This window comes from Antedon mediterranea, chromosome 3 (assembly GCF_964355755.1).
Source record: "Antedon mediterranea chromosome 3, ecAntMedi1.1, whole genome shotgun sequence".
Lineage (NCBI taxonomy): Eukaryota > Metazoa > Echinodermata > Crinoidea > Comatulida > Antedonidae > Antedon > Antedon mediterranea.
In genome coordinates, this window is record NC_092672.1 from 2,144,375 (window position 1) to 2,168,024 (window position 23,650).

General features: G+C 32.8%; 1 protein-coding gene across 1 annotated transcript; it reads left to right on the forward strand.

Moving 5' to 3' along the window:
• Window positions 1–339: 339 nt before the first annotated feature.
• On the forward strand, window positions 340–23,004 carry LOC140043496 (uncharacterized). The gene is made up of 63 exons (XM_072088013.1): window positions 340–445; window positions 1,323–1,469; window positions 1,667–1,801; window positions 2,058–2,192; window positions 2,399–2,527; window positions 2,737–2,871; window positions 3,050–3,181; window positions 3,490–3,611; window positions 3,710–3,941; window positions 5,206–5,340; window positions 5,498–5,632; window positions 5,799–5,936; window positions 6,197–6,254; window positions 6,733–6,740; window positions 11,315–11,458; window positions 11,563–11,706; window positions 12,028–12,099; window positions 12,190–12,282; window positions 12,404–12,547; window positions 12,666–12,758; window positions 12,850–12,942; window positions 13,034–13,126; window positions 13,219–13,311; window positions 13,403–13,495; window positions 13,617–13,760; window positions 13,880–13,972; window positions 14,064–14,156; window positions 14,248–14,340; window positions 14,431–14,523; window positions 14,616–14,708; window positions 14,818–14,991; window positions 15,092–15,184; window positions 15,276–15,368; window positions 15,460–15,552; window positions 15,644–15,736; window positions 15,829–15,921; window positions 16,044–16,187; window positions 16,304–16,396; window positions 16,488–16,580; window positions 16,671–16,780; window positions 16,896–17,028; window positions 17,913–18,056; window positions 18,193–18,267; window positions 18,359–18,451; window positions 18,543–18,635; window positions 18,728–18,820; window positions 18,912–19,021; window positions 19,138–19,270; window positions 19,389–19,481; window positions 19,573–19,665; window positions 19,757–19,849; window positions 19,942–20,034; window positions 20,126–20,218; window positions 20,311–20,403; window positions 20,527–20,670; window positions 20,789–20,881; window positions 20,973–21,065; window positions 21,158–21,250; window positions 21,374–21,466; window positions 21,552–21,644; window positions 21,923–22,072; window positions 22,241–22,327; window positions 22,886–23,004. Exons 1-63 carry the CDS (start codon window positions 340–342, stop codon window positions 23,002–23,004), a joined length of 6,894 nt encoding a protein of 2,297 aa, XP_071944114.1.
• Window positions 23,005–23,650: the final 646 nt, after the last annotated feature.

The following is a 23,650-nucleotide window of genomic DNA, read 5'->3' on the forward strand; positions in this document are numbered from 1 at the left end:
TACTGTGGTAAGGTTTACGGCTATAAATGCTGTCCTAATGAACTTACTATCTCAATACAAGACCCTCGTTACTCGTGTAAACGAAAGCTTAACAAAAGAAGAAATGCGAAGTGCTGGATGAACTAAATATCTCTACCCGGGAAGAGTGAAAGTACACTCTTTCCTACAAATACATTTTATTTCTTTTTATGATTGTTCCCTTTGTCGGTCCCGTCTGTGTAAAAGTAATAAACTTATTAAGTATTTTATATTATTAAGTAAATATGTAGAATCGTATCATATAAAGTTCTCTGAAAATTATAAAAGTCATAATAAATGTACCTCATGAGTATATAAGTGATGACAGATGTTCGTATTGTTCAAAAGAGAAGAAGACGTCTCAAGATGAACAGCAATTGTTGCATAGTGTTTCTGCTATTCGTGTTCACATTTAGCACAGCTTCAGGTAAGAAAATCGTATTTTAGATGATTCTCGATACTCTTACTTACAATTTCTCCAGTATCATAGGCAAATTATATAATAAAGTGTCACTTATATATCACATGTGACAACTGTATTATAGCTCATAAACCTTTATCAACTGTAACATACCACAACCGTCACATGTGATGCATGTGACATTGTATTATCCAATGTACCTATGAGTATACGAAGAAATATTACAGATAACCGTTTAGGCCTACTCTTGAATCAACGTAATTTAAAAAAAATAATTTGCTCTTAACTTATCAATGAGTGTTAAAAATATGTTTACATTTACATTGTTCTTTTGCGTTTTTGGTTTTATCGCACTATCTTTGAGTTCAGATGCCAACATGTTTAGCTAGTATTGTCTCGTCATGTGCTTCAATTATGTTTGTATCATGTATTAACATACAGTATAGGCTAGGACTACCACTATATACGGAACAAACAGACATGTTTCAGTATTGTAGTTACACCTTCTTCAGTGTAAGGAATTAGTGGTACTAAAACAAATTGTGATAGTTTAGGATATTTTAGGTTGTTTTGGTGGAAAATGCTATTGTTAATTTTCTGGTGAAGTTTTTTCTCTTTTTGTTTTGTATGTTTTTTATGTGGAAATGAAATACAACTAAATAAACATCAATAAAGTGTAAAAGTTCGAGTGAAACAAGGCAGTTTACCCAAAACTTTATAGTGTAATATGTTCACGCTACAAAAAATAACTATTTTTGCGATCTCGATCATAGTTTTTAGGTCGTTGTGAGAACTTTAAACATTTTCTCCCGACGAGACGACACGTCGCACGACGCTGTCTGAGTTGGCCTTAAGTTTGCTGAAGATAGTTATTTTATTTTAGCCCTCAAAGTGGGAAGCTGTCCAGCAGCACCACCACCGGATGATGAAGAAGTTGGTATTTGCGCTAGCGTATGTACCAAAGACTGCGACTGCGAAGGCAATGAAAAGTGTTGTTCCAACGCCTGTGGTGGACGTGTTTGCCAGGAAGGTATGTTAGTTTAACTATTAACAAATTATTAGGCCTAAATCAAGAGATCCATTCCTTAAAATACGAAACAAAAATTTGAATTTCTCGTTAAATTCACTGGATTCATTACTAACACCATCATGCACTTTATAAACATCAGAAGAAAAAAAAAGAGAGAAATACATTATAGTTTGCCAAATAATATTTTTTTATTTTAGCCATAAAAGCTGGAAGCTGTCCAGCCGTAGGTGAAGGGGTCTTTGGTATATGCGTTAGCATGTGTTCTGGAGACTACAACTGCCTTGGCAACAAAAAGTGTTGCTCCAACGGTTGTGGAAAAGTTTGTAGAGAAGGTATGTCAGTTAAGATATTATCAAAAACAATAATTTAAATTGCTTTATAAAAAAAGCAAAATACCACTTGATACATTGCCATATATTTAAAAAATGTTTTAACTTTAAATAATCTGTATGTAATTTGATGTTTAATTGTATATGTTTGTATTATTTTTGTTGGACCTCTTCAATTCAGCTGTACTGCTAGTGCAGCTGTTAGAGTAAAAAAAAAGTTGAATAAATAAGTATTGCTAAATGTTGATTTGTATTTTAGCCGTCAAAGAGGGAACTTGTCCAGCTGTACAGGATGGTCAAGTTGGTACATGCATTAGCGAATGTTCCGGAGACTTGGACTGCGATGGCGATAAAAAGTGCTGCTCCAACGGTTGTGGACATGTTTGTAAAGATGGTAGGCTGCTATAGTTAAATCATTTAAAAATGTGCTTAAATATGCCTTTAATTCAAGATGCTCACAACAAGCAGCATAAGGCCTAATGGCTCAAGTAAATTTGAACATATTGTAGCTGGTGTGTGCATAAAAAAAGAACAATGCGATTGGATTTAATTGAAAACAAAGCTTGATACAATTAATAAAAACATTATTTTTTGTTTTAGCTGTCAAAGTGGGAAGTTGTCCAGCGCCGAATGGGGTTGCCATGTGTAGTGAAGCGTGCTCTCTAGACTACGACTGTGATGGTAATAAGAAGTGTTGTTCCAACGGCTGTTTGCAGGTTTGTAGAGAAGGTATAGTAAGTTAAATTATTGAAAACAAAATTATTTGAATTGCTAATAGGAAAATACTACTGTGTTCACTACTGGGTTCATCACTAGCATAATTAAGACATTTTATATAAACCAAAATAAATATTATAATGAAATATTATATGAAAAGTCAATGTGATTTGATTTAACTGAAAACATGTTTGCTGTAAAAATTATGATTCGTATTTTAGCCATCAAAGTGGGAAGCTGTCCAGCCGTACAGGCTGGACAAGTTGGTATTTGCACTGAGATGTGTTCTGGAGACTACGGCTGCGAAGGCAACCAAAAGTGTTGCTCCAATGGTTGTGGACATGTTTGTAAGGAAGGTATGTAATGGAATTGCTCATAAAAAAACCCACTAGATTCAACACTGGCATGAATAAAAAACATTTCATATAATAAACTAACTGTCAACTTAGGTGTAGGCATATTATAGAAATACATCTGTGAAAGGAAAACAAAAATAACACCGCATGAATACACTAAATGGTGATTTTACCTTAGCCGTCAAAGCTGGAAACTGCCCAGCAGTAGATGGACAAGTTGGTATTTGCACTGAGATGTGTTCTGGAGACTACAGCTGCGAAGGCACACAAAAGTGTTGTTCCAACGGTTGTGGCCATGTTTGTCATGAAGGTACGGATGCCGGTTAAACAACTAACTAAATTGTTTATATAGGTATATCATTATTAGAATGGCTCATAGTAAAGCACTGATATATTACAGCATTAGATATTCATATAAACATGAACATAGATATATATATATATATATATATAGAACGATAGATAGATAGATAGATATATAGACAGACAGACAGACAGACAGACAGACAAATAAAAAATAGAGAAACATTCACATTTGTTTAATAATTTTCATTTTTCATCAGAAGAAAAAAAGAGAGAAATACATTATAGTTTGCTAAATAATATTTTTTTTTTCAGCCGTCAAAGCTGGAAATTGTCCAGCAGTCCAGGAAGGCCAATCTGGTATATGCATTACCACGTGTTCCAAAGACTTAGACTGCACGGGAAGAAGCAAGTGTTGCTCCAACGGTTGTGGACAAGTTTGTATGACAGGTAGGCTAGGTCTTTCCTTGGCCTATCAAAAACAAAAACTGGAATTTCTCCTAGCAAAGAAACATAATGATGGATTCAACAACAGCATTGCCATGTTTTCTCTCAAAGTGATCTGATTTATGTAAAAACGAGTAATTTAAAACACATACGGTTAATTGCTAAAAGGATAATTTTTATTTCAGCTGTCAAAGTTGGAAATTGTCCAGCAGTCCAGGAAGGCCAATCTGGTATATGCATTACCACGTGTTCCGAAGACTTAGACTGCGAGGGGAAAAGCAAATGTTGCTCCAACGGTTGTGGACAAGTTTGCATGACAGGTAGGCTAGGTCTTTGCTTGGGTGTCACGAAACCTAAGACCACGAAATCTAAGACCCCCTAAGACCTAAGATCACGAAAGCTAAGACCCAAGACCTAAGATTACAAATATTTATCTTTCGCACCTGCCTTGTATTTTAACTCCCAACATTTATTCTGAATACCACACCTTTGAATTGGCACTTTTATGAAAAAGAATCACATAAAAAGTAACAAATACATTTTTAAATTGATGATTTTACAGACGTTTTTCTCGCACACAAACTGTTTGCGAATTTTCGCATGACTAGCCTACAGTACAGTAGCAGTAGGCCTACCCCATGTTCAATGTTTTTGTTTCTATGGAACGTCAAAAGAGCAAAAATTATATAGAGGGCTGAAAACTCTGTGGAGTCCATCTACAGTGTGGATGGAACAATGTAAAATTAAAATTGTAATGATAATAGTATATTCATGCAAGTACGAAGAAATAAATACTGGCAAATAAATTTCAATTTAAAGATCATGATTTGTTTCGTTTTCTTTCTGTTTTTATACTTGTACTATTATTGTTGCTCTTTTGGCGCTCCATAGAAACAAAAACATTGAGCATGTGTGTGGGGGAGCTCGAGGATTTACAGTATACAAAGAAACATGTCTGTAAAATCATCAATTTAAAGGACTTATTTATTTGTTTTTATGTGTTTCTCCTTCTGAAAGTACCTATAAATCCTAATTTTAAAGTGTGGTATTCAGGATAAATTTAGTCAACAAATTTGGAGTCAAAATACAAGAAAGGCAGGTGCGTAAGAAAAAAATCCTCTGAACCAACACAATGGAGTAAATATATACCAACAAACAACCCGTCAAGTTTGTTTGTTGTAAAGAAAAAAATAGACATTTACTCAACGGGCGAAAATAATGTGAGTTTATCTATGTTTTGCGGTAGTATTTAATTATATTTATGGTAATAAATGAAACCTACTGTGTTTAAAATTATGTATGGATAAACAAGTATTGTTTTTAAGCTGTAGTATATCTTAGAATTTGTAATCTTAGGTCTTGGGTCTTAGCTTTTGTGATCTTAGGTCTTAGGGGGTCTTAGCTTTTGTGGTCTTAGGTTTCGTGACACCCTCTTTGCTTGGCCTATAAGAAACAAAAACTGGAATTTCTCCTAACAAACAACCTATTGATAGATTGCTTAATTAAATGTTTCCACCAAAGTATTTAAATAAAAACGAGTAAACACATACGGTTAATATTGTTAAATGGTAATTTGTATCTTAGCGGTCAAAGTTGGAACCTGTCCAGCAGTAGAGGATGGTCAAGTTGGTACATGTGTTAGCATGTGTTCTGACGATTACGACTGTACTGGCAGCCAAAAGTGTTGCTCCAACGGTTGTGGACAAGTTTGTACGACAGGTACGTTAGTAAATTGTTTATATATTTACCTATACAAACAATATGGAATTTCTCTTGGTACAGAAACATAATGATGTTGTCGCCATAATTAAAATATTTTGTAATCTGATTTAAGTGAAAACTAGTAAAAAGTGCTAAATGGTAATTTATATTTTAGCGGTCAAAGTTGGGAACTGTCCAGCCGTACAGGCTGGTCAAGTTGGTACATGCGTTGATGAATGTTCCGAAGACTTGGACTGCGGTGGCAAAAGCAAGTGTTGCTCCAATGGTTGTGGACATGTTTGTACTCCAGGTACGTTCATTCTCTATTTATATTTATATTGGCCTATCAAAAACAATAATGATGGATTCAGCATTGCTATATACAACAATGTTTTATAAACATTAGGGTATAATAATCTGATTTAACTGAAAACTAAGAAACGTTTAAGTTTACAAAATGGTAATTTGTATCTTAGCTGTCAAAGTTGGGAGCTGTCCAGCCGTACAGGATGGTCAAGCTGTGGGTACATGCGTTAACACGTGTTCCGAAGACTATGACTGCGATGGCGATAAAAAGTGCTGCTCCAACGGTTGTGGACATGTTTGTATGGAAGGTATGCTGGTTGAAATAGTTTGTTTTTAGCTATATCCACCTTGCAAATATGGCTAATAATATTTGTTATATATCTGTTATTATAGGCCTATTGATATGATTGGAATATTTGACAGTTTAACACAGATGCCTAACGTAGGCCTGTTTAAATAAACATGCGAATTTGGTAGTCGTTAGATAACAATAACAAAACCTTTTTAAACCTTATTTTTAAACTGTATCATATATTTAAAATCCTTATCTTCTATACATTTTTAACAGACACGTCTGAAGGTAGTGGAGACAGTGGAAGTGGTGGCAATTTTGTGGATGACAAGTAGTCAGGTATTTCATTTTCAATTCTCTATATTAGATTCCGATTTTGTTTTTCACGTTTCATGTTTTAAACGTGGTTTGGTTTATTTATAGATTAAGTGGATGCTCACAACTCAATTGCAGACATACTGGGCTGGAGTGACTTGAACACAGTTTTTACAACAGAAATATAATATAAATATGACTTTTTTTAACAAGTTTAACAAGCTCTATATATTTGTTGAATGCTTTACGCAGTTTTACGCATAGTTACGCATAGTTACGCATAGTTACGCATAGTTACGCATAGTTTAATAATTATATGAAACATTATATCGTTTTCTTCTATACTACTTCCTTCAATAAAGTTTTTAAGCAAGCATACAGTAGTTTACTGTGTTTATGTAAGCCTATGTTATTATCAATTATAACTAAGAAAGGCCAAGAAAATCAGGGTGGGTGTGATGACATTAAGGGCATTACATATGGTTTTCATGATTTAGCAAAAAGGGTATATAATATATTACTATATTATATTTTATATATACTACTATAACTGACCATGCCTATCAATCAATCGATGACGTAAACAACCCATCAAAATCTCGAGTTCTCTATATCTTTATATGGGCTTAACTGTTAAATCACGTCCTTTGTATTTATAAGATGCTGAGCAGTTGAATACCATGGCAATGCAAGATAATAGTAAAGCTTGGTTCCCACTAGGACGTAACCCAACGTCATAAGCGCTTGCGTTGCGTCCTATTGGGAACCAACCCGGTTTTAAGGATGTTTCATGATGACGGCAGCATTGCTCCCTTTGAAGTTTACGCCAGGGTAGTCATGTGCTTAATATAACACCTGTACTCAGCTGATTTGAATATTGAGATTAAGTCGATGCTGTGTAGCAGCAGTTGCAATGCCAACTTACACAGACGAGCGGTAACGGTAATAGAAATATAGAATCTATGTTTCCTTATGAATATTTACTCAAAGCGCGGAGAGGATGGACGGTTTCCGCTCAGGATAGATACAGATTCTACGTGGGACAAGCTACACGGTATTCCGCTCAGGATAGATACAGATTTTACGTGGGACAAGCTAAAGGTTTTCTGTGTAAATTGGCCTTTACAAGACACTAATGCAATAAAAATGCTGTACCGGTATTTGTACTGTCTGTTTGCTGTGTCCTCCTTTCTTCGTCAGTTAGCAAGGTGAGTACTGGTGTGTATTTGTAGTTTAATTGTTAAGATCGAAATGTGTTTTTGTACAGCTCCATGGCCCATTGTTACCGCAATGACAGGTATATAGTCTAATAATTATGCCTAATTTTATTGTTCTTGTTTAATTGTTATAATATTTATTTCACTTTGGTTCTTCGTAATACAATCCATACAGAGTTTAAACTGTCGGGTTTTCTCGGTCGAATTTTGAACACATTGTGTTTGGTTAAGAGCACATTGAAAGAATGTAGTGTTGAGAACTGATTAGTCGGTGTATTCACACATTTTAAAAGTAGGGACATTGACGGACAGTGACATTTCATTGCCTGTCGCTTGTTTTACAACGTGATAGATATTCGCTTGAATTGAACGTGACTGTTTCTGCGCATGTATGAGTACGTTCATCAAATCAGAGCTCATGAATGTTAGAATCTCCTTGTAGTGTGAATTAAACCATGGAGCTATAAACCATAGTCAATAGGTAGTAACTATGTTGTATGAACTTAGCACCATGATTAAGCAAAGGTGTCCACATATCCTGTCACTTCCTAACTGTTGTTCCTAATGATGTATATGTCTTGGAAATGCCGGATTTCCGAAAACATTCTCTAATCAAGACAATCTAGATTGCCTTTCTCTAATTAATATATATTTGAAACGGAAGGATATTAAAACGTAAACCGCCCACCGTTGATACTGAAATACAAAATTAAAACGACGATGACCATGATGTTCAACCTTTGATACACCATGTAAACGATAAGTGTACGTAATGTCTACACAAGACGAATTAGACTTGCCCAGAGTCTGTAGTTTTTTTTTTATTTTTGTCCAAAATACTCAATTAATTTGTGAGCATTGAAGATGTATTGTCCTCTGGAAAAATAATATTTTTTTTTATATACATCCATTTTAAAGTCACTTAATAGTTATCCACTTTGACCAAAAATTGGATCGAAAAAAAGAAAGAAAATGTATAGCTTACCTTTTTTGGAGGAATGTATGTGCCAATAAATTATCTTTTTATAAATTTCGGTCTAGAACCAATAGACTAAAGACCAATAGACGCCATGATGAAACTTTCTGTAACACCAACATCTAAGCCCATAGCGAGTGCGCTTTAAACTAGTCTAGCAGCAGATGTGATGCTAACTAGGCCTAACTATTTATACTTTGCTCATGGTTATATTTGCCCATGTAAAAATTCTGGCTTATACGGGCTTGTCAACAACACTAAAGCTTGGTTCCCACTAGCGACGCAACGTAACGCAACGTGTGGGTGAGTGGCCGAGCGGTTAAGACAGTGGAACCGTAATCACGTAGCCATAACATCGGCAGGGGTTCGAGGCTCACTCACTCCATGGTTCTGGTGGTAGAACGAGTCTTCTCGGATAAGGACTATAAACCGTAGGTCCAGTGTACACAACTTGCTCGTGTGCACTTTAAAGAACCTAGTACATCTTTCGAGACGAGTAGGGGGTTACCCCGGTGTATTAGTACATCACAGCCATTGATCACCAACTGGGCCCTCTGGGAGACCAGTCTTTGACTGAAGAGGTTACCCAGTATAAATATATATTTCAATCAATCAACCTACACAACGTATTAAGAAAATACCCTTCCAATAATTGTGTTTGCCCGCGCCTGCGTGAAATCAAACCTACGACTTTGCAGCACTTTGCGTCAATACGTCGTTGCGTTACGTTGCGTCTCTAGTTGGAACCACGCTTTATTATCAAGTTATGTGTAATCCCTTTCAATCACTAAAACAGTAAAATATGTTTTTTTTTATTTTCGGTACTCTGAATTTACAAATTTCTATCACAATTTGTCCTTCGTGTCCGTTCGCGTGTTTTGTATATTTATTTATTATTATATTAATTATGATTGTTCTGTATTATTTTTATATTTATAAGATATATTAGTTTTACTTTGCTTGTTTAGTTGAACAGGACTGACTCGAATAGCATACGGTAATATTACCAACCACCAGAAGAGTTCAAATATTTTTTTGGACACGGTCGGTTGAACAATTTTTGTTCCCATATTTTATTTTATGATCTACTTCATACTATTATTTTTTTTTTAACAGAACCATGATTTTGAAATGTCAACAAATTTGAAAGATCAATCAGTTGGCAGAAAATATCATTTAAAGGTAATGGTAGTGGGTCGAAGTTGACAGTAATTTCACCATAATGAACTTTATTATTCCAATATTTTTACTTACTTCTCAAGTAGTCAAACATAACAAAGAAAAAGGGCGACGCACGTCACCGGATGGAACCATCCACACATTATACCACTGTTATTGTTACGACTCTATCCGTTCCATTTGTGTACAAGTAATATAAACTTGGTAGTATTATAAATAAGTGTTTACTTTGCTCCTGATATTGTCAATAAGTTCAGTATAGAACTGCAACTTGATAAATGCACAGTGTTTCCAGAATTGTTCTCACTATGTACGTCAGAAATATAGTTTTCCTGCTAATATTCGTAGTTTCATCGTTCGGTCTTGGTACAAGTAGGTTTCCTGTTTATATTATATATATTTTTACCGTCCAGACAACATTACAATCGTAGAAAGTGCATTGACTTGTCGATTTCATGGGTCGTCCTTGCATCCATTCACTTTGATATTATTTCACTTTTATATATTTTTAAATCCCATTTTTTGTATTTATTCTTTGTTTATGTATTTAAAATGTATTGTTGAATGGATTCTAAATGAGTAAATCAAATAAAAATAAAATAAAAAACGTTAAGTCAAGCGATACTGTGAATTTTGATTTTTACAAAAATGTAAAATTGTTAAACTCTAGAGATATTTGAAAATTCATTTTTAAACTTTCACAAAGTCAAGCCAAACGATATTATAAATCTTGTGCTTCGGGATACCGGATCGGCCGGATAATAATGAATACATGCTTATAACTTTATAGGCATTAATTGAAAAATCATCATAATCGATTTATATCAATCAAACATAATCTAAAGAAGTAACGTTATAAATCTAAGAACATATTTGGAAAATCTGAAATACTTGATTATACCGTACTGCGTTTTTACGCTTACGCTAACACTTAAAATCTAATATTATTTACTGCTGCGCGTCTCGGTATCATTACGCAATTTAAATGAGTTCTCTCAACTTGAATTGTACGCGATTATTATATAATTATATCTTAGAGAATTTTCAAAAGGTTGTTCTTTCATTGTCAGTCATAGTTTGAAATCGTTCACGTGCATCTACGCATATTTAAAGAAGTGAGTAAGTACACTTGATAGAATGGTAAACATTATAGATTGTTGTACATAACAGGTAAAAGAAAAAAGGTCAAGTTTATGTATAATAGGCAGAAGAATGTATAAATCGATCATACAAAATGAGCAGTGAAGATGTAATAAATTGTCGAAAATGCCACTGATGTAATTTGTACGCGTAATTTATTTGATTGATATTTAAATAGGCCTACCTCATACCTTGTATTTTATTATTTTTTACTTAATTTCTCCACGCTTTTATCGTTTAATTTCGTGGTCAAAAATCTAAGTTATCAAGTCAAAATAGTGAAAAGATAAAGAAACAACAACATGTTGGTCACAATCGCCTTTTATTTAGAACTTTGCTTATCAAAATGATGTTACGATTACAATCAAGTCATAACATAGATGGGCAATGGTAATGCTTGCACAGTTCAATGTGTGGCACATGTTTTGGCGGTTTGTAAATCCAGCAGACGACCAACGACACACATCGATTGACCTGACCTGACCTAGATCGGTCGTCGCAAATCACAAGCTTATGAAAGAATGTTTTGTACAAAATCATAAAAATTATTCAATTTTGTAAAAAAAGGCATCAAGCATGGAGACTGTCCAATACCAGGCAATGGAACTGCAGGAGCATGCGTAGAACAGTGCACAGGTGACGGTGAATGTGCCAGTTTTATGAAGTGCTGTTCCAATGAGTGTGGTCACGTGTGTTTGGCGCCAATTCCAGGTAGGGCCTATTCTTGTGTATTTCTCATTATTTTATTTTAAAAAGTGGTATTGAGAGCTATTTACAGTTGATAACTTGAATTCGGTTTATGTATTGCGTTACAGTTATCAAAGAGGGAAGTTGTCCTACTATTGCTAATGAAACTGTTGGCATATGTGTTGAAGAATGTAGCGGAGATGAGAACTGTAATGGAACTAAAAAATGCTGCTCAAATGGATGTGGACACTCTTGTATGGAACCAGAACCAGGTATTTACTTTATGATTTGTATCTGTCAATAGATTATTCAACGATACAATAGAATATTTAGTCTTTTTCCTGCAATAAGGAGATTTTAAGTTTTTTTTATTTTACTCGTATTTCAGCAAATCCGATGTGTCCGGAGGTTATGTGCATGATGTTTTGTGACCACGGTTTCCAACAAGATGAAAATGGCTGCGATATCTGTCAATGCAAACGTAAATATATTTTGATTACAACATACAATTTAAAGTATTAATTGTTTTTTGTTTAGAAATGAAATAATCCTAAAATTTGCCTTTATTTTAGCAAATCCGATGTGTCCAGAAGTTATGTGCATGGTGTTTTGTGACCACGGTTTCCAACAAGACGAAAATGGCTGCGATATCTGTCAATGCAAACGTAATTATATTTTATCACAACATAAAGTATAAAATATTAATTATTTTCCTTTTAGAAATAAAATAATCCTAAATTTTACCTTTATTTCAGCAAATCCGATGTGTCCAGAAGTTATGTGCATGATGTTTTGTGACCACGGTTTCCAACAAGACGAAAATGGCTGCGATATCTGTCAATGCAAACGTAAATATATTTTGATTGTATTTGATAAATTTTGAAAAGATATTATTTTGATAAACATAAATTATGAATCTTAAAATTCATACCAGAACAAAACCACTCATTTTTTAAATGTACGTTACAGTTATTAAAGAGGGAAGTTGTCCTACTATTGCTAACGACACTGTTGGCATATGTGCTGAAGAATGTAGCGGAGATGAGAACTGTAATGGAACTAAAAAATGCTGCTCAAATGGATGTGGACACTCTTGTATGGAACCAGAACCAGGTATTTACTTTATGATTTGTATCTGTTAATAGATTATACAACGATACAATAGAAAATGTAGTCTTTTTTCTGAAATATGGAGATTTTATGGTTTTTTTAAATTCTACTTTTATTTCAGCAAATCCGATGTGTTCAGAAGTTATGTGTTTGATGTTTTGTGAACACGGTTTTCAACAAGACGAAAATGGCTGCGATATCTGTCAATGCAAACGTAAGCATATTTTTATCACAACATAAAGTATATAATATTAATTATTTTTCTTTTAGAACTGAAATAATCCTAAAATGTGCCTTTATTTCAGCAAATCCGATGTGTCCAGAAGTTATGTGCATGATGTTCTGTGATCACGGTTTCCAACAAGACGAAAATGGCTGCGATATCTGTCAATGCAAACGTAAATATATTTTGATTACAACATAAAGTATATTTTATTAATTATTTTTCTTTTAGAAATGAAATAATCCTAAAATTTGCCTTTATTTCAGCAAATCCGATGTGTCCAGAAGTTATGTGTTTGTTGTTTTGTGAACACGGTTTCCAACAAGATAAAAATGGCTGCGATATCTGTCTGTGCAAACGTAATTATATTTTTATCACAACATAAAGTATATTTTATTAATTATTTTTTCTTTTAGAAATGAAATAATCCTAAAAATTGCCTTTATTTCAGCAAATCCGATGTGTCCAGAAGTTATGTGCATGATGTTCTGTGACCACGGTTTCCAACAAGACGAAAATGGCTGCGATATCTGTCAATGCAAACGTAAATATATTTTTATTACAAAATAAACTATATGGTATTAATTATTTTTATTAACAAAATAAATTAATCCTAAAATTTGCCTTTATTTCAGCAAATCCGATGTGTCCAGAAGTTATGTGCATGATGTTTTGTGATCACGGTTTCCAACAAGATGAAAATGGCTGCGATATCTGTCAATGCAAACGTAAATATATTTTGATTGTATTTGATAAATTTTGAAAAGATATTATTTTGATAAACATAAATTATGAATCTTAAAATTCATACCAGAACAAAACCACTCATTTTTTAAATGTACGTTACAGTTATTAAAGAGGGAAGTTGTCCTACTATTGCTAACGACACTGTTGGTATATGTGCTGAAGAATGTAGCGGAGATGAGAACTGTAATGGAACTAAAAAATGTTGCTCAAATGGATGTGGACACTCTTGTATGGAACCAGAACCAGGTATTTACTTTATGATTTGTATCTACCAATAGATTATACAACGATACAATAGAAAATGTAGTCTTTTTTCTGCAATATGGAGATTTTATGGGTTTTTTTAAATTCTACTTTTATTTCAGCAAATCCGATGTGTCCAGAAGTTATGTGTTTGATATTTTGTGAACACGGTTTTCAACAAGACGAAAATGGCTGCGATATCTGTCAATGCAAACGTAAGCATATTTTTATCACAACATAAAGTATATAATATTAATTATTTTTCTTTTAGAACTGAAATAATCCTAAAATTTGCCTTTATTTCAGCAAATCCGATGTGTTCAGAAGTTATGTGCATGATGTTTTGTGATCACGGTTTCCAACAAGATGAAAATGGCTGCGATATCTGTCAATGCAAACGTAAATATATTTTGATTACAACATAAAGTATATTTTATTAATTATTTTTCTTTTAGAAATGAAATAATCCTAAAATTTGCCTTTATTTCAGCAAATCCGATGTGTCCAGAAGTTATGTGCATGATGTTTTGTGATCACGGTTTCCAACAAGATGAAAATGGCTGCGATATCTGTCAATGCAAACGTAATTATATTTTGATTACAACATAAAATATAAAGTATTAATTGTTTTTTGTTTAGAAATAAAAAATCTAAAGTTTTGCCTTTATTTCAGAAAATCCGATGTGTCCAGACGTTATGTGTATGATGTTTTGTGATCACGGTTTACAACAAGACGAAAATGGCTGCGATATCTGTCAATGCAAACGTAAATATATTTTTATCACAACATAAACTATATTTTATTAATTATTTTTTCTTTTAGAAATGAAATAATCCTAAAATTTGCCTTTATTTCAGCAAATCCGATGTGTCCAGAAGTTATGTGTTTGATGTTTTGTGAACACGGTTTCCAACAAGACGAAAATGGCTGCGATATCTGTCACTGCAAACGTAAATTTATTTTGATTGTATTTGATAAATTTTGAAAAGATATTTTTTTGATAAACATAAATTATGAATCTTAAAATTCATACCAGAACAAAACCACTCATTTTTTAAATGTACGTTACAGTTATTAAAGAGGGAAGTTGTCCTACTATTGCTAACGACACTGTTGGCATATGTGCTGAAGAATGTAGCGGAGATGAGAACTGTAATGGAACTAAAAAATGCTGCTCAAATGGATGTGGACACTCTTGTATGGAACCAGAACCAGGTATTTACTTTATGATTTGTATCTATTAATAGATTATACAACGATACAATAGAAAATGTAGTCTTTTTTCTGAAATATGGAGATTTTATGGTTTTTTTAAATTCTACTTTTATTTCAGCAAATCCGATGTGTCCAGAAGTTATGTGTTTGATGTTTTGTGAACACGGTTTTCAACAAGACGAAAATGGCTGCGATATCTGTCAATGCAAACGTAAGCATATTTTTATCACAACATAAAGTATATAATATTAATTATTTTTCTTTTAGAACTGAAATAATCTTAAAATGTGCCTTTATTTCAGCAAATCCGATGTGTCCAGAAGTTATGTGTATGATGTTTTGTGAACACGGTTTCCAACAAGACGAAAATGGCTGCGATATCTGTCAATGCAAACGTAAGCATATTTTTATCACAACTTAAAGTATATAATATTAATTATTTTTCTTTTAGAACTGAAATAATCCTAAAATTTGCCTTTATTTCAGCAAATCCGATGTGTCCAGAAGTTATGTGCATGATGTTTTGTGACCACGGTTTCCAACAAGATGAAAATGGCTGTGATATCTGTCAATGCAAACGTAAATATATTTTGATTACAACATAAAGTATATTTTATTAATTATTTTTCTTTTAGAAATGAAATAATCCTAAAATTTGCCTTTATTTCAGAAAATCCGATGTGTCCAGACGTTATGTGTATGATGTTTTGTGATCACGGTTTACAACAAGACGAAAATGGCTGCGATATCTGTCAATGCAAACGTAAATATATTTTTATCACAACATAAACTATATTTTATTAATTATTTTTTCTTTTAGAAATGAAATAATCCTAAAATTTGCCTTTATTTCAGCAAATCCGATGTGTCCAGAAGTTATGTGTTTGATGTTTTGTGAACACGGTTTCCAACAAGACGAAAATGGCTGCGATATCTGTCAATGCAAACGTAAATATATTTTGATTGTATTTGATAAATTTTGAAAAGATATTATTTTGATAAACATAAATTATGAATCTTAAAATTCATACCAGAACAAAACCACTCGTTGTTTTTAATGTACGTTACAGTTATTAAAGAGGGAAGTTGTCCTACTATTGCTAACGAAACTGTTGGCATATGTGTTGAAGAATGTAGCGGAGATGAGAACTGTAACGGAACTAAAAAATGCTGCTCAAATGGATGTGGACACTCTTGTATGGAACCAGAACCAGGTATTTACTTTATGATTTGTATCTATCAATAGATTATTCAACGATACAATAGAATATTTAGTCTTTTTCCTGCAATAAGGAGATTTTAAGTTTTTTTTATTTTACTCGTATTTCAGCAAATCCGATGTGTCCGGAGGTTATGTGCATGATGTTTTGTGACCACGGTTTCCAACAAGATGAAAATGGCTGCGATATCTGTCACTGCAAACGTAATTATATTTTGATTACAACATACAATTTAAAGTATTAATTGTTTTTTGTTTAGAAATGAAATAATCCTAAAATTTGCCTTTATTTTAGCAAATCCGATGTGTCCAGAAGTTATGTGCATGATGTTTTGTGACCACGGTTTCCAACAAGACGAAAATGGCTGCGATATCTGTCAATGCAAACGTAATTATATTTTATCACAACATAAAGTATAAAATATTAATTATTTTCCTTTTAGAAATAAAATAATCCTAAATTTTACCTTTATTTCAGCAAATCCGATGTGTCCAGAACTTATGTGCATGATGTTTTGTGACCACGGTTTCCATCAAGACGAAAATGGCTGCGATATCTGTCAATGCAAACGTAAATATATTTTGATTGTATTTGATAAATTTTGAAAAGATATTATTTTGATAAACATAAATTATGAATCTTAAAATTCATACCAGAACAAAACCACTCATTTTTTAAATGTACGTTACAGTTATTAAAGAGGGAAGTTGTCCTACTATTGCTAACGACACTGTTGGCATATGTGCTGAAGAATGTAGCGGAGATGAGAACTGTAATGGAACTAAAAAATGCTGCTCAAATGGATGTGGACACTCTTGTATGGAACCAGAACCAGGTATTTACTTTATGATTTGTATCTATTAATAGATTATACAACGATACAATAGAAAATGTAGTCTTTTTTCTGCAATATGGAGATTTTATGGTTTTTTTAAATTCTATTTTTATTTCAGCAAATCCGATGTGTCCAGAAGTTATGTGTTTGATGTTTTGTGAACACGGTTTTCAACAAGACGAAAATGGCTGCGATATCTGTCAATGCAAACGTAAGCATATTTTTATCACAACATAAAGTATATAATATTAATTATTTTTCTTTTAGAACTGAAATAATCCTAAAATGTGCCTTTATTTCAGCAAATCCGATGTGTCCAGAAGTTATGTGCATGATGTTCTGTGATCACGGTTTCCAACAAGACGAAAATGGCTGCGATATCTGTCAATGCAAACGTAAATATATTTTGATTACAACATAAAGTATATTTTATTAATTATTTTCTTTTAGAAATGAAATAATCCTAAAATTTGCCTTTATTTCAGCAAATCCGATGTGTCCAGAAGTTATGTGTTTGTTGTTTTGTGAACACGGTTTCCAACAAGATGAAAATGGATGCGATATCTGTCTGTGCAAACGTAATTATATTTTTATCACAACATAAAGTATATTTTATTAATTTTTTTTTTTTTTAGAAATGAAATAATCCTAAAAAATGCCTTTATTTCAGCAAATCCGATGTGTCCAGAACTTATGTGCATGATGTTTTGTGACCATGGTTTCCATCAAGACGAAAATGGCTGCGATATCTGTCAATGCAAACGTAAATATATTTTGATTGTATTTGATAAATTTTGAAAAGATATTATTTTGATAAACATAAATTATGAATCTTAAAATTCATACCAGAACAAAACCACTCATTTTTTAAATGTACGTTACAGTTATTAAAGAGGGAAGTTGTCCTACTATTGCTAACGACACTGTTGGCATATGTGCTGACGAATGTAGCGGAGATGAGAACTGTAATGGAACTAAAAAATGCTGCTCAAATGGATGTGGACACTCTTGTATGGAACCAGAACCAGGTATTTACTTTATGATTTGTATCTATTAATAGATTATACAACGATACAATAGAAAATGTAGTCTTTTTTCTGCAATATGGAGATTTTATGTTTTTTTAAAATTCTACTTTTATTTCAGCAAATCCGATGTGTCCAGAAGTTATGTGTTTGATGTTTTGTGAACACGGTTTTCAACAAGACGAAAATGGCTGCGATATCTGTCAATGCAAACGTAAGCATATTTTTATCACAACATAAAGTATATAATATTAATTATTTTTCTTTTAGAACTGAAATAATCCTAAAATGTGCCTTTATTTCAGCAAATCCGATGTGTCCAGAAGTTATGTGCATGATGTTCTGTGATCACGGTTTCCAACAAGACGAAAATGGCTGCGATATCTGTCAATGCAAACGTAAATATATTTTGATTACAACATAAAGTATATTTTATTAATTATTTTTCTTTTAGAAATGAAATAATCCTAAAATTTGCCTTTATTTCAGCAAATCCGATGTGTCCAGAAGTTATGTGTTTGTTGTTTTGTGAACACGGTTTCCAACAAGATGAAAATGGCTGCGACATCTGTCTGTGCAAACGTAATTATATTTTTATCACAACATAAAGTATATTTTATTAATTATTTTTTCTTTTAGAAATGAAATAATCCTAAAAATTGCCTTTATTTCAGCAAATCCGATGTGTCCAGAAGTTATGTGTATGATGTTTTGTGACCACGGTTTCCAACAAGATGAAAATGGCTGCGATATCTGTCTGTGCAAACGTAAATATATTTTTATTACAAAATAAACTATATGGTATTAATTATTTTTATTAACAAAATAAATTAATCCTAAAATTTGCCTTTATTTCAGCAAATCCGATGTGTTCAGAAGTTATGTGCATGATGTTTTGTGATCACGGTTTCCATCAAGACGAAAATGGCTGCGATATCTGTCAATGCAAACGTAAATATATTTTGATTGTATTTGATAAATTTTGAAAAGATATTATTTTGATAAACATTTAATTATGAATCTTAAAATTCATACCAGAACAAAACCACTCATTTTTTAAATGTACGTTACAGTTATTAAAGAGGGAAGTTGTCCTACTATTGCTAACGACACTGTTGGCATATGTGCTGAAGAATGTAGCGGAGATGACAACTGTAATGGAACTAAAAAATGCTGCTCAAATGGATGTGGACACTCTTGTATGGAACCAGAACCAGGTATTTACTTTATGATTTGTATCTATTAATAGATTATACAACGATACAATAGAAAATGTAGTCTTTTTTCTGAAATATGGAGATTTTATGGTTTTTTTAAATTCTACTTTTATTTCAGCAAATCCGATGTGTCCAGAAGTTATGTGTTTGATGTTTTGTGAACACGGTTTTCAACAAGACGAAAATGGCTGCGATATCTGTCAATGCAAACGTAAGCATATTTTTATCACAACATAAAGTATATAATATTAATTATTTTTCTTTTAGAACTGAAATAATCCTAAAATGTGCCTTTATTTCAGCAAATCCGATGTGTCCAGAAGTTATGTGCATGATGTTCTGTGATCACGGTTTCCAACAAGACGAAAATGGCTGCGATATCTGTCAATGCAAACGTAAATATATTTTGATTACAACATAAAGTATATTTTATTAATTATTTTTCTTTTAGAAATGAAATATTCCTAAAATTTGCCTTTATTTCAGCAAATCCGATGTGTCCAGAAGTTATGTGTTTGTTGTTTTGTGAACACGGTTTCCAACAAGATGAAAATGGCTGCGACATCTGTCTGTGCAAACGTAATTATATTTTTATCACAACATAAAGTATATTTTATTAATTATTTTTTCTTTTAGAAATGAAATAATCCTAAAAATTGCCTTTATTTCAGCAAATCCGATGTGTCCAGAAGTTATGTGCATGATGTTCTGTGATCACGGTTTCCAACAAGACGAAAATGGCTGCGATATCTGTCAATGCAAACGTAAATATATTTTGATTACAACATAAAGTATATTTTATTAATTATTTTTCTTTTAGAAATGAAATAATCCTAAAATTTGCCTTTATTTCAGCAAATCCGATGTGTCCAGAAGTTATGTGCATGATGTTTTGTGATCATGGTTTCCAACAAGATGAAAATGGCTGCGATATCTGTCACTGCAAACGTAAATATATTTTTATCATAACATAAAATATATTTTATTAATTATTTTTTCTTTTAGAAATGAAATAATCCTAAAATTTGCCTTTATTTCAGCAAATCCGATGTGTCCAGAAGTTATGTGCATGATGTTTTGTGATCACGGTTTCCATCAAGACGAAAATGGCTGCGATATCTGTCACTGCAAACGTAAAAATATATCTTGATTGTATTTGATAAATTTTGAAAAGATATTATTTTGATAAACATAAATTATGAATCTTAAAATTCATACCAGAACAAAACCACTCATTTTTTAAATGTACGTTACAGTTATTAAAGAGGGAAGTTGTCCTACTATTGCTAACGACACTGTTGGCATTTGTGCTGAAGAATGTAGCGGAGATGACAACTGTAATGGAACTAAAAAATGCTGCTCAAATGGATGTGGACACTCTTGTATGGAACCAGAACCAGGTATTTACTTTATGATTTGTATCTACTAATAGATTATACAACGATACAATAGAAAATGTAGTCTTTTTTCTGCAATATGGAGATTTTATGGTTTTTTAAAATTCTACTTTTATTTCAGCAAATCCGATGTGTCCAGAAGTTATGTGTTTGATGTTTTGTGATCACGGTTTTCAACAAGACGAAAATGGCTGCGATATCTGTCAATGCAAACGTAAATATATTTTGATTACAACATAAAGTATATTTTATTAATTATTTTTCTTTTAGAAATGAAATAATCCTAAAATTTGCCTTTATTTCAGCAAATCCGATGTGTCCAGAAGTTATGTGCATGATGTTTTGTGAACACGGTTTCCAACAAGACGAAAATGGCTGCGATATCTGTCAATGCAAACGTAATTATATTTTGATTACAACATAAAATATAAAGTATTAATTGTTTTTTGATTAGAAATAAAAAAAATCTAAAGTTTTGCCTTTATTTCAGAAAATCCGATGTGTCCAGAAGTTATGTGTTTGATGTTTTGTGACCACGGTTTCCAACAAGATGAAAATGGCTGCGATATCTGTCAATGCAAACGTAAATATATTTGTATTGCTATATAAACTAAATATTATTAGTTACGTGTCTTTAACAAATAGTTTTTAGTTTTCCGCAGAGTCGAGATTTCATGTTGTTTTTAAATTCCACTTGTTTTTACAGCAAATCCGATGTGTCCAGAAGTTATGTGCGCGATGTTTTGTGACCACGGTTTTCAACAAGATAAAAATGGCTGCGATATCTGTCAATGTAAACGTAAGTATATTTATATTACAACATAAATTATTTAGTATTACTTTTTTTAAAGAAATAAAATAATCCTAAATCTTACATATTTCAGCAAATCCGATGTGTTCAGAAGTAATGTGTAGGATGTTTTGTGAACACGGTTTCCAACAAGATGAAAATGGCTGCGATATCTGTGAATGCAAACGTAATTATATATTTTTTGTTTTTGACCTCTCAAACTCATTCTCAGTTGTTATATTTCCATCCCATTGATTGCTATTCACTAAATAATCCGATATAATACTATAGCTGTTCCATTTGCGATTCACTAGGATCATTGTATTCTCCTACATCAATAATCCTTGGGTTAACCGAAGGATCTCAATTACAATTATACCTAGGCCTATTAAATGTGCAATTTGGACTACTGTATGTTGGTTGTAAGCAGTTATGAAATACATTTAATGTTTTACATCTTTATAGTTCCAAAGAAAGGTTTTTGTCCCAAAGTCAAAACAGATGATTTTGGAATTTGTGCCGAGAAATGTACGTCTGACTCCAATTGTACCGGTTCCTTTAAGTGTTGTTCAAACGGGTGCGGGCGTGCTTGTATGGAACCGCTCGACCAACCAGGTAAAATTATTTATTTCCGATCATGATGAGAGAAATAACAAGATGTGCGCATATCTAAATCAATCCTAGTAAACAGGCCAATTGAACTAAAGAAGTATTATAAGTGATACAATAGGCCTAATTACCAACGATGTAATTAATAATATTAATTACAAATACTTATTTTAGCTGTTCCGGGCTGTCCAGATTTCATGTGTGAAGTATTTTGTGAGCAACACAATTTCGAACATATCTGTGATAAGTGTAAATGCAAAGGTAATATCAGTGAGGTCTATTTTATTTGTGTTGTTGATTTAGCTAAGAGCTGCAACGCAAGTACGTAGACGCAACAAAGTGGGTTGACCAATGACAGCAAAAGTTCGAATAATCGGTCGCTTGTGATTGGTCAAACCACTTAAGTTTGGTTCATACTAGGACGTTAACGCAACGACGTAAGGGCCACGTAACTAAAGCGTGGTTCCCACTAGCGACGCAACACAAGGACGTAACGCAACGCAAGTGAATTGACCAATCACAAGCGATGGCTTATTCGCTTGTGATTGCTAACTGTCTATAACTTCGCTTGTCATTGGTTAAAACGCTTGCGTTGCGTTTACGTCCTTGCGTTACGTTCTAGTGGGAACCAAGGTTAATTATCCAAATATTCGCTTGTGATTGGTCAAATCGCTTGCGTTGCGCTTATGTCCATGCGTTGCTTCCATAAGGAGAAGCATTCTGAGGATATAATAACTAACAGGCCTACAAATATACACCTATATAATATTTCCAATGTATGAAGACATCATCATAATGATTATTTATGTTTTGTTGTAGGCAAGACTGAAATTCCTCCTGCATACTCGGAAACTATAGGCAATACAGGATCTGGGATGATTGCAACTTTTTTCGTGGTGATCTGCCTCGCAACTGTGAGTTCTTTGATCACGTGGTAAACAAAGACGGCGCAGTATAAAGAGCGCACTCTATACACAACGATTTACCTTGTTTTTATTTTACAAGACAGCGTTCGCTATACCTAAAGAGCACTGTGTAAAACTATATTTACCTTGTCAACACCAATGCTTCGTATTATTGAATGTACGTAATAATTAGTTTAACATAACACAAATTATCAAAATTACTGAGATATATATATATATATTTTGATTTTTAGCTAAATTTATAATACAATTATTTTTATACCGTTTTATATATTAGTATATTAAACAAAAAATATAATAAATCATTTCCAATCATATTGAATATGGTTCTCTTGAAAGTTTGATGTGTCAATCAGATAACACTCAAGAAACTTGGGAGGCACAGAACGGCTAATTAGACAAATCGTTTGAGAATTGTATCAACTGAGTGGCTATGATGGGTAATACTGTAAACGTTTCAATAACACTTAAGCTTAAGTATAAATATACAAGAAATAATACTATATAGTAAACAAATATAAGTTGTTTGCTCATAACACGCTTTCTCTAAACATGGAGATATATAGTATATATTTCCTTCATGCTTTAAAGCTCTGTTTACACTATCAAACTAGTTTGACAAAAAAAGGTGTGATGTGCCCAAATAAGGTAGTGACAT

Excerpts from the sequence above, each read along its gene's own strand:
- LOC140043496 (XM_072088013.1), top strand. The coding sequence starts at position 340 with ATGACAGATGTTCGTATTGTTCAAAAGAGAAGAAGACGTCTCAAGATG. Across the intron at positions 5,937-6,196 it reads TGGACATGTTTGTATGGAAG|ACACGTCTGAAGGTAGTGGA; the intron begins GTATGCTGGTTG and ends CATTTTTAACAG. Across the intron at positions 18,452-18,542 it reads CGATATCTGTCAATGCAAAC|CAAATCCGATGTGTCCAGAA; the intron begins GTAAATATATTT and ends CCTTTATTTCAG.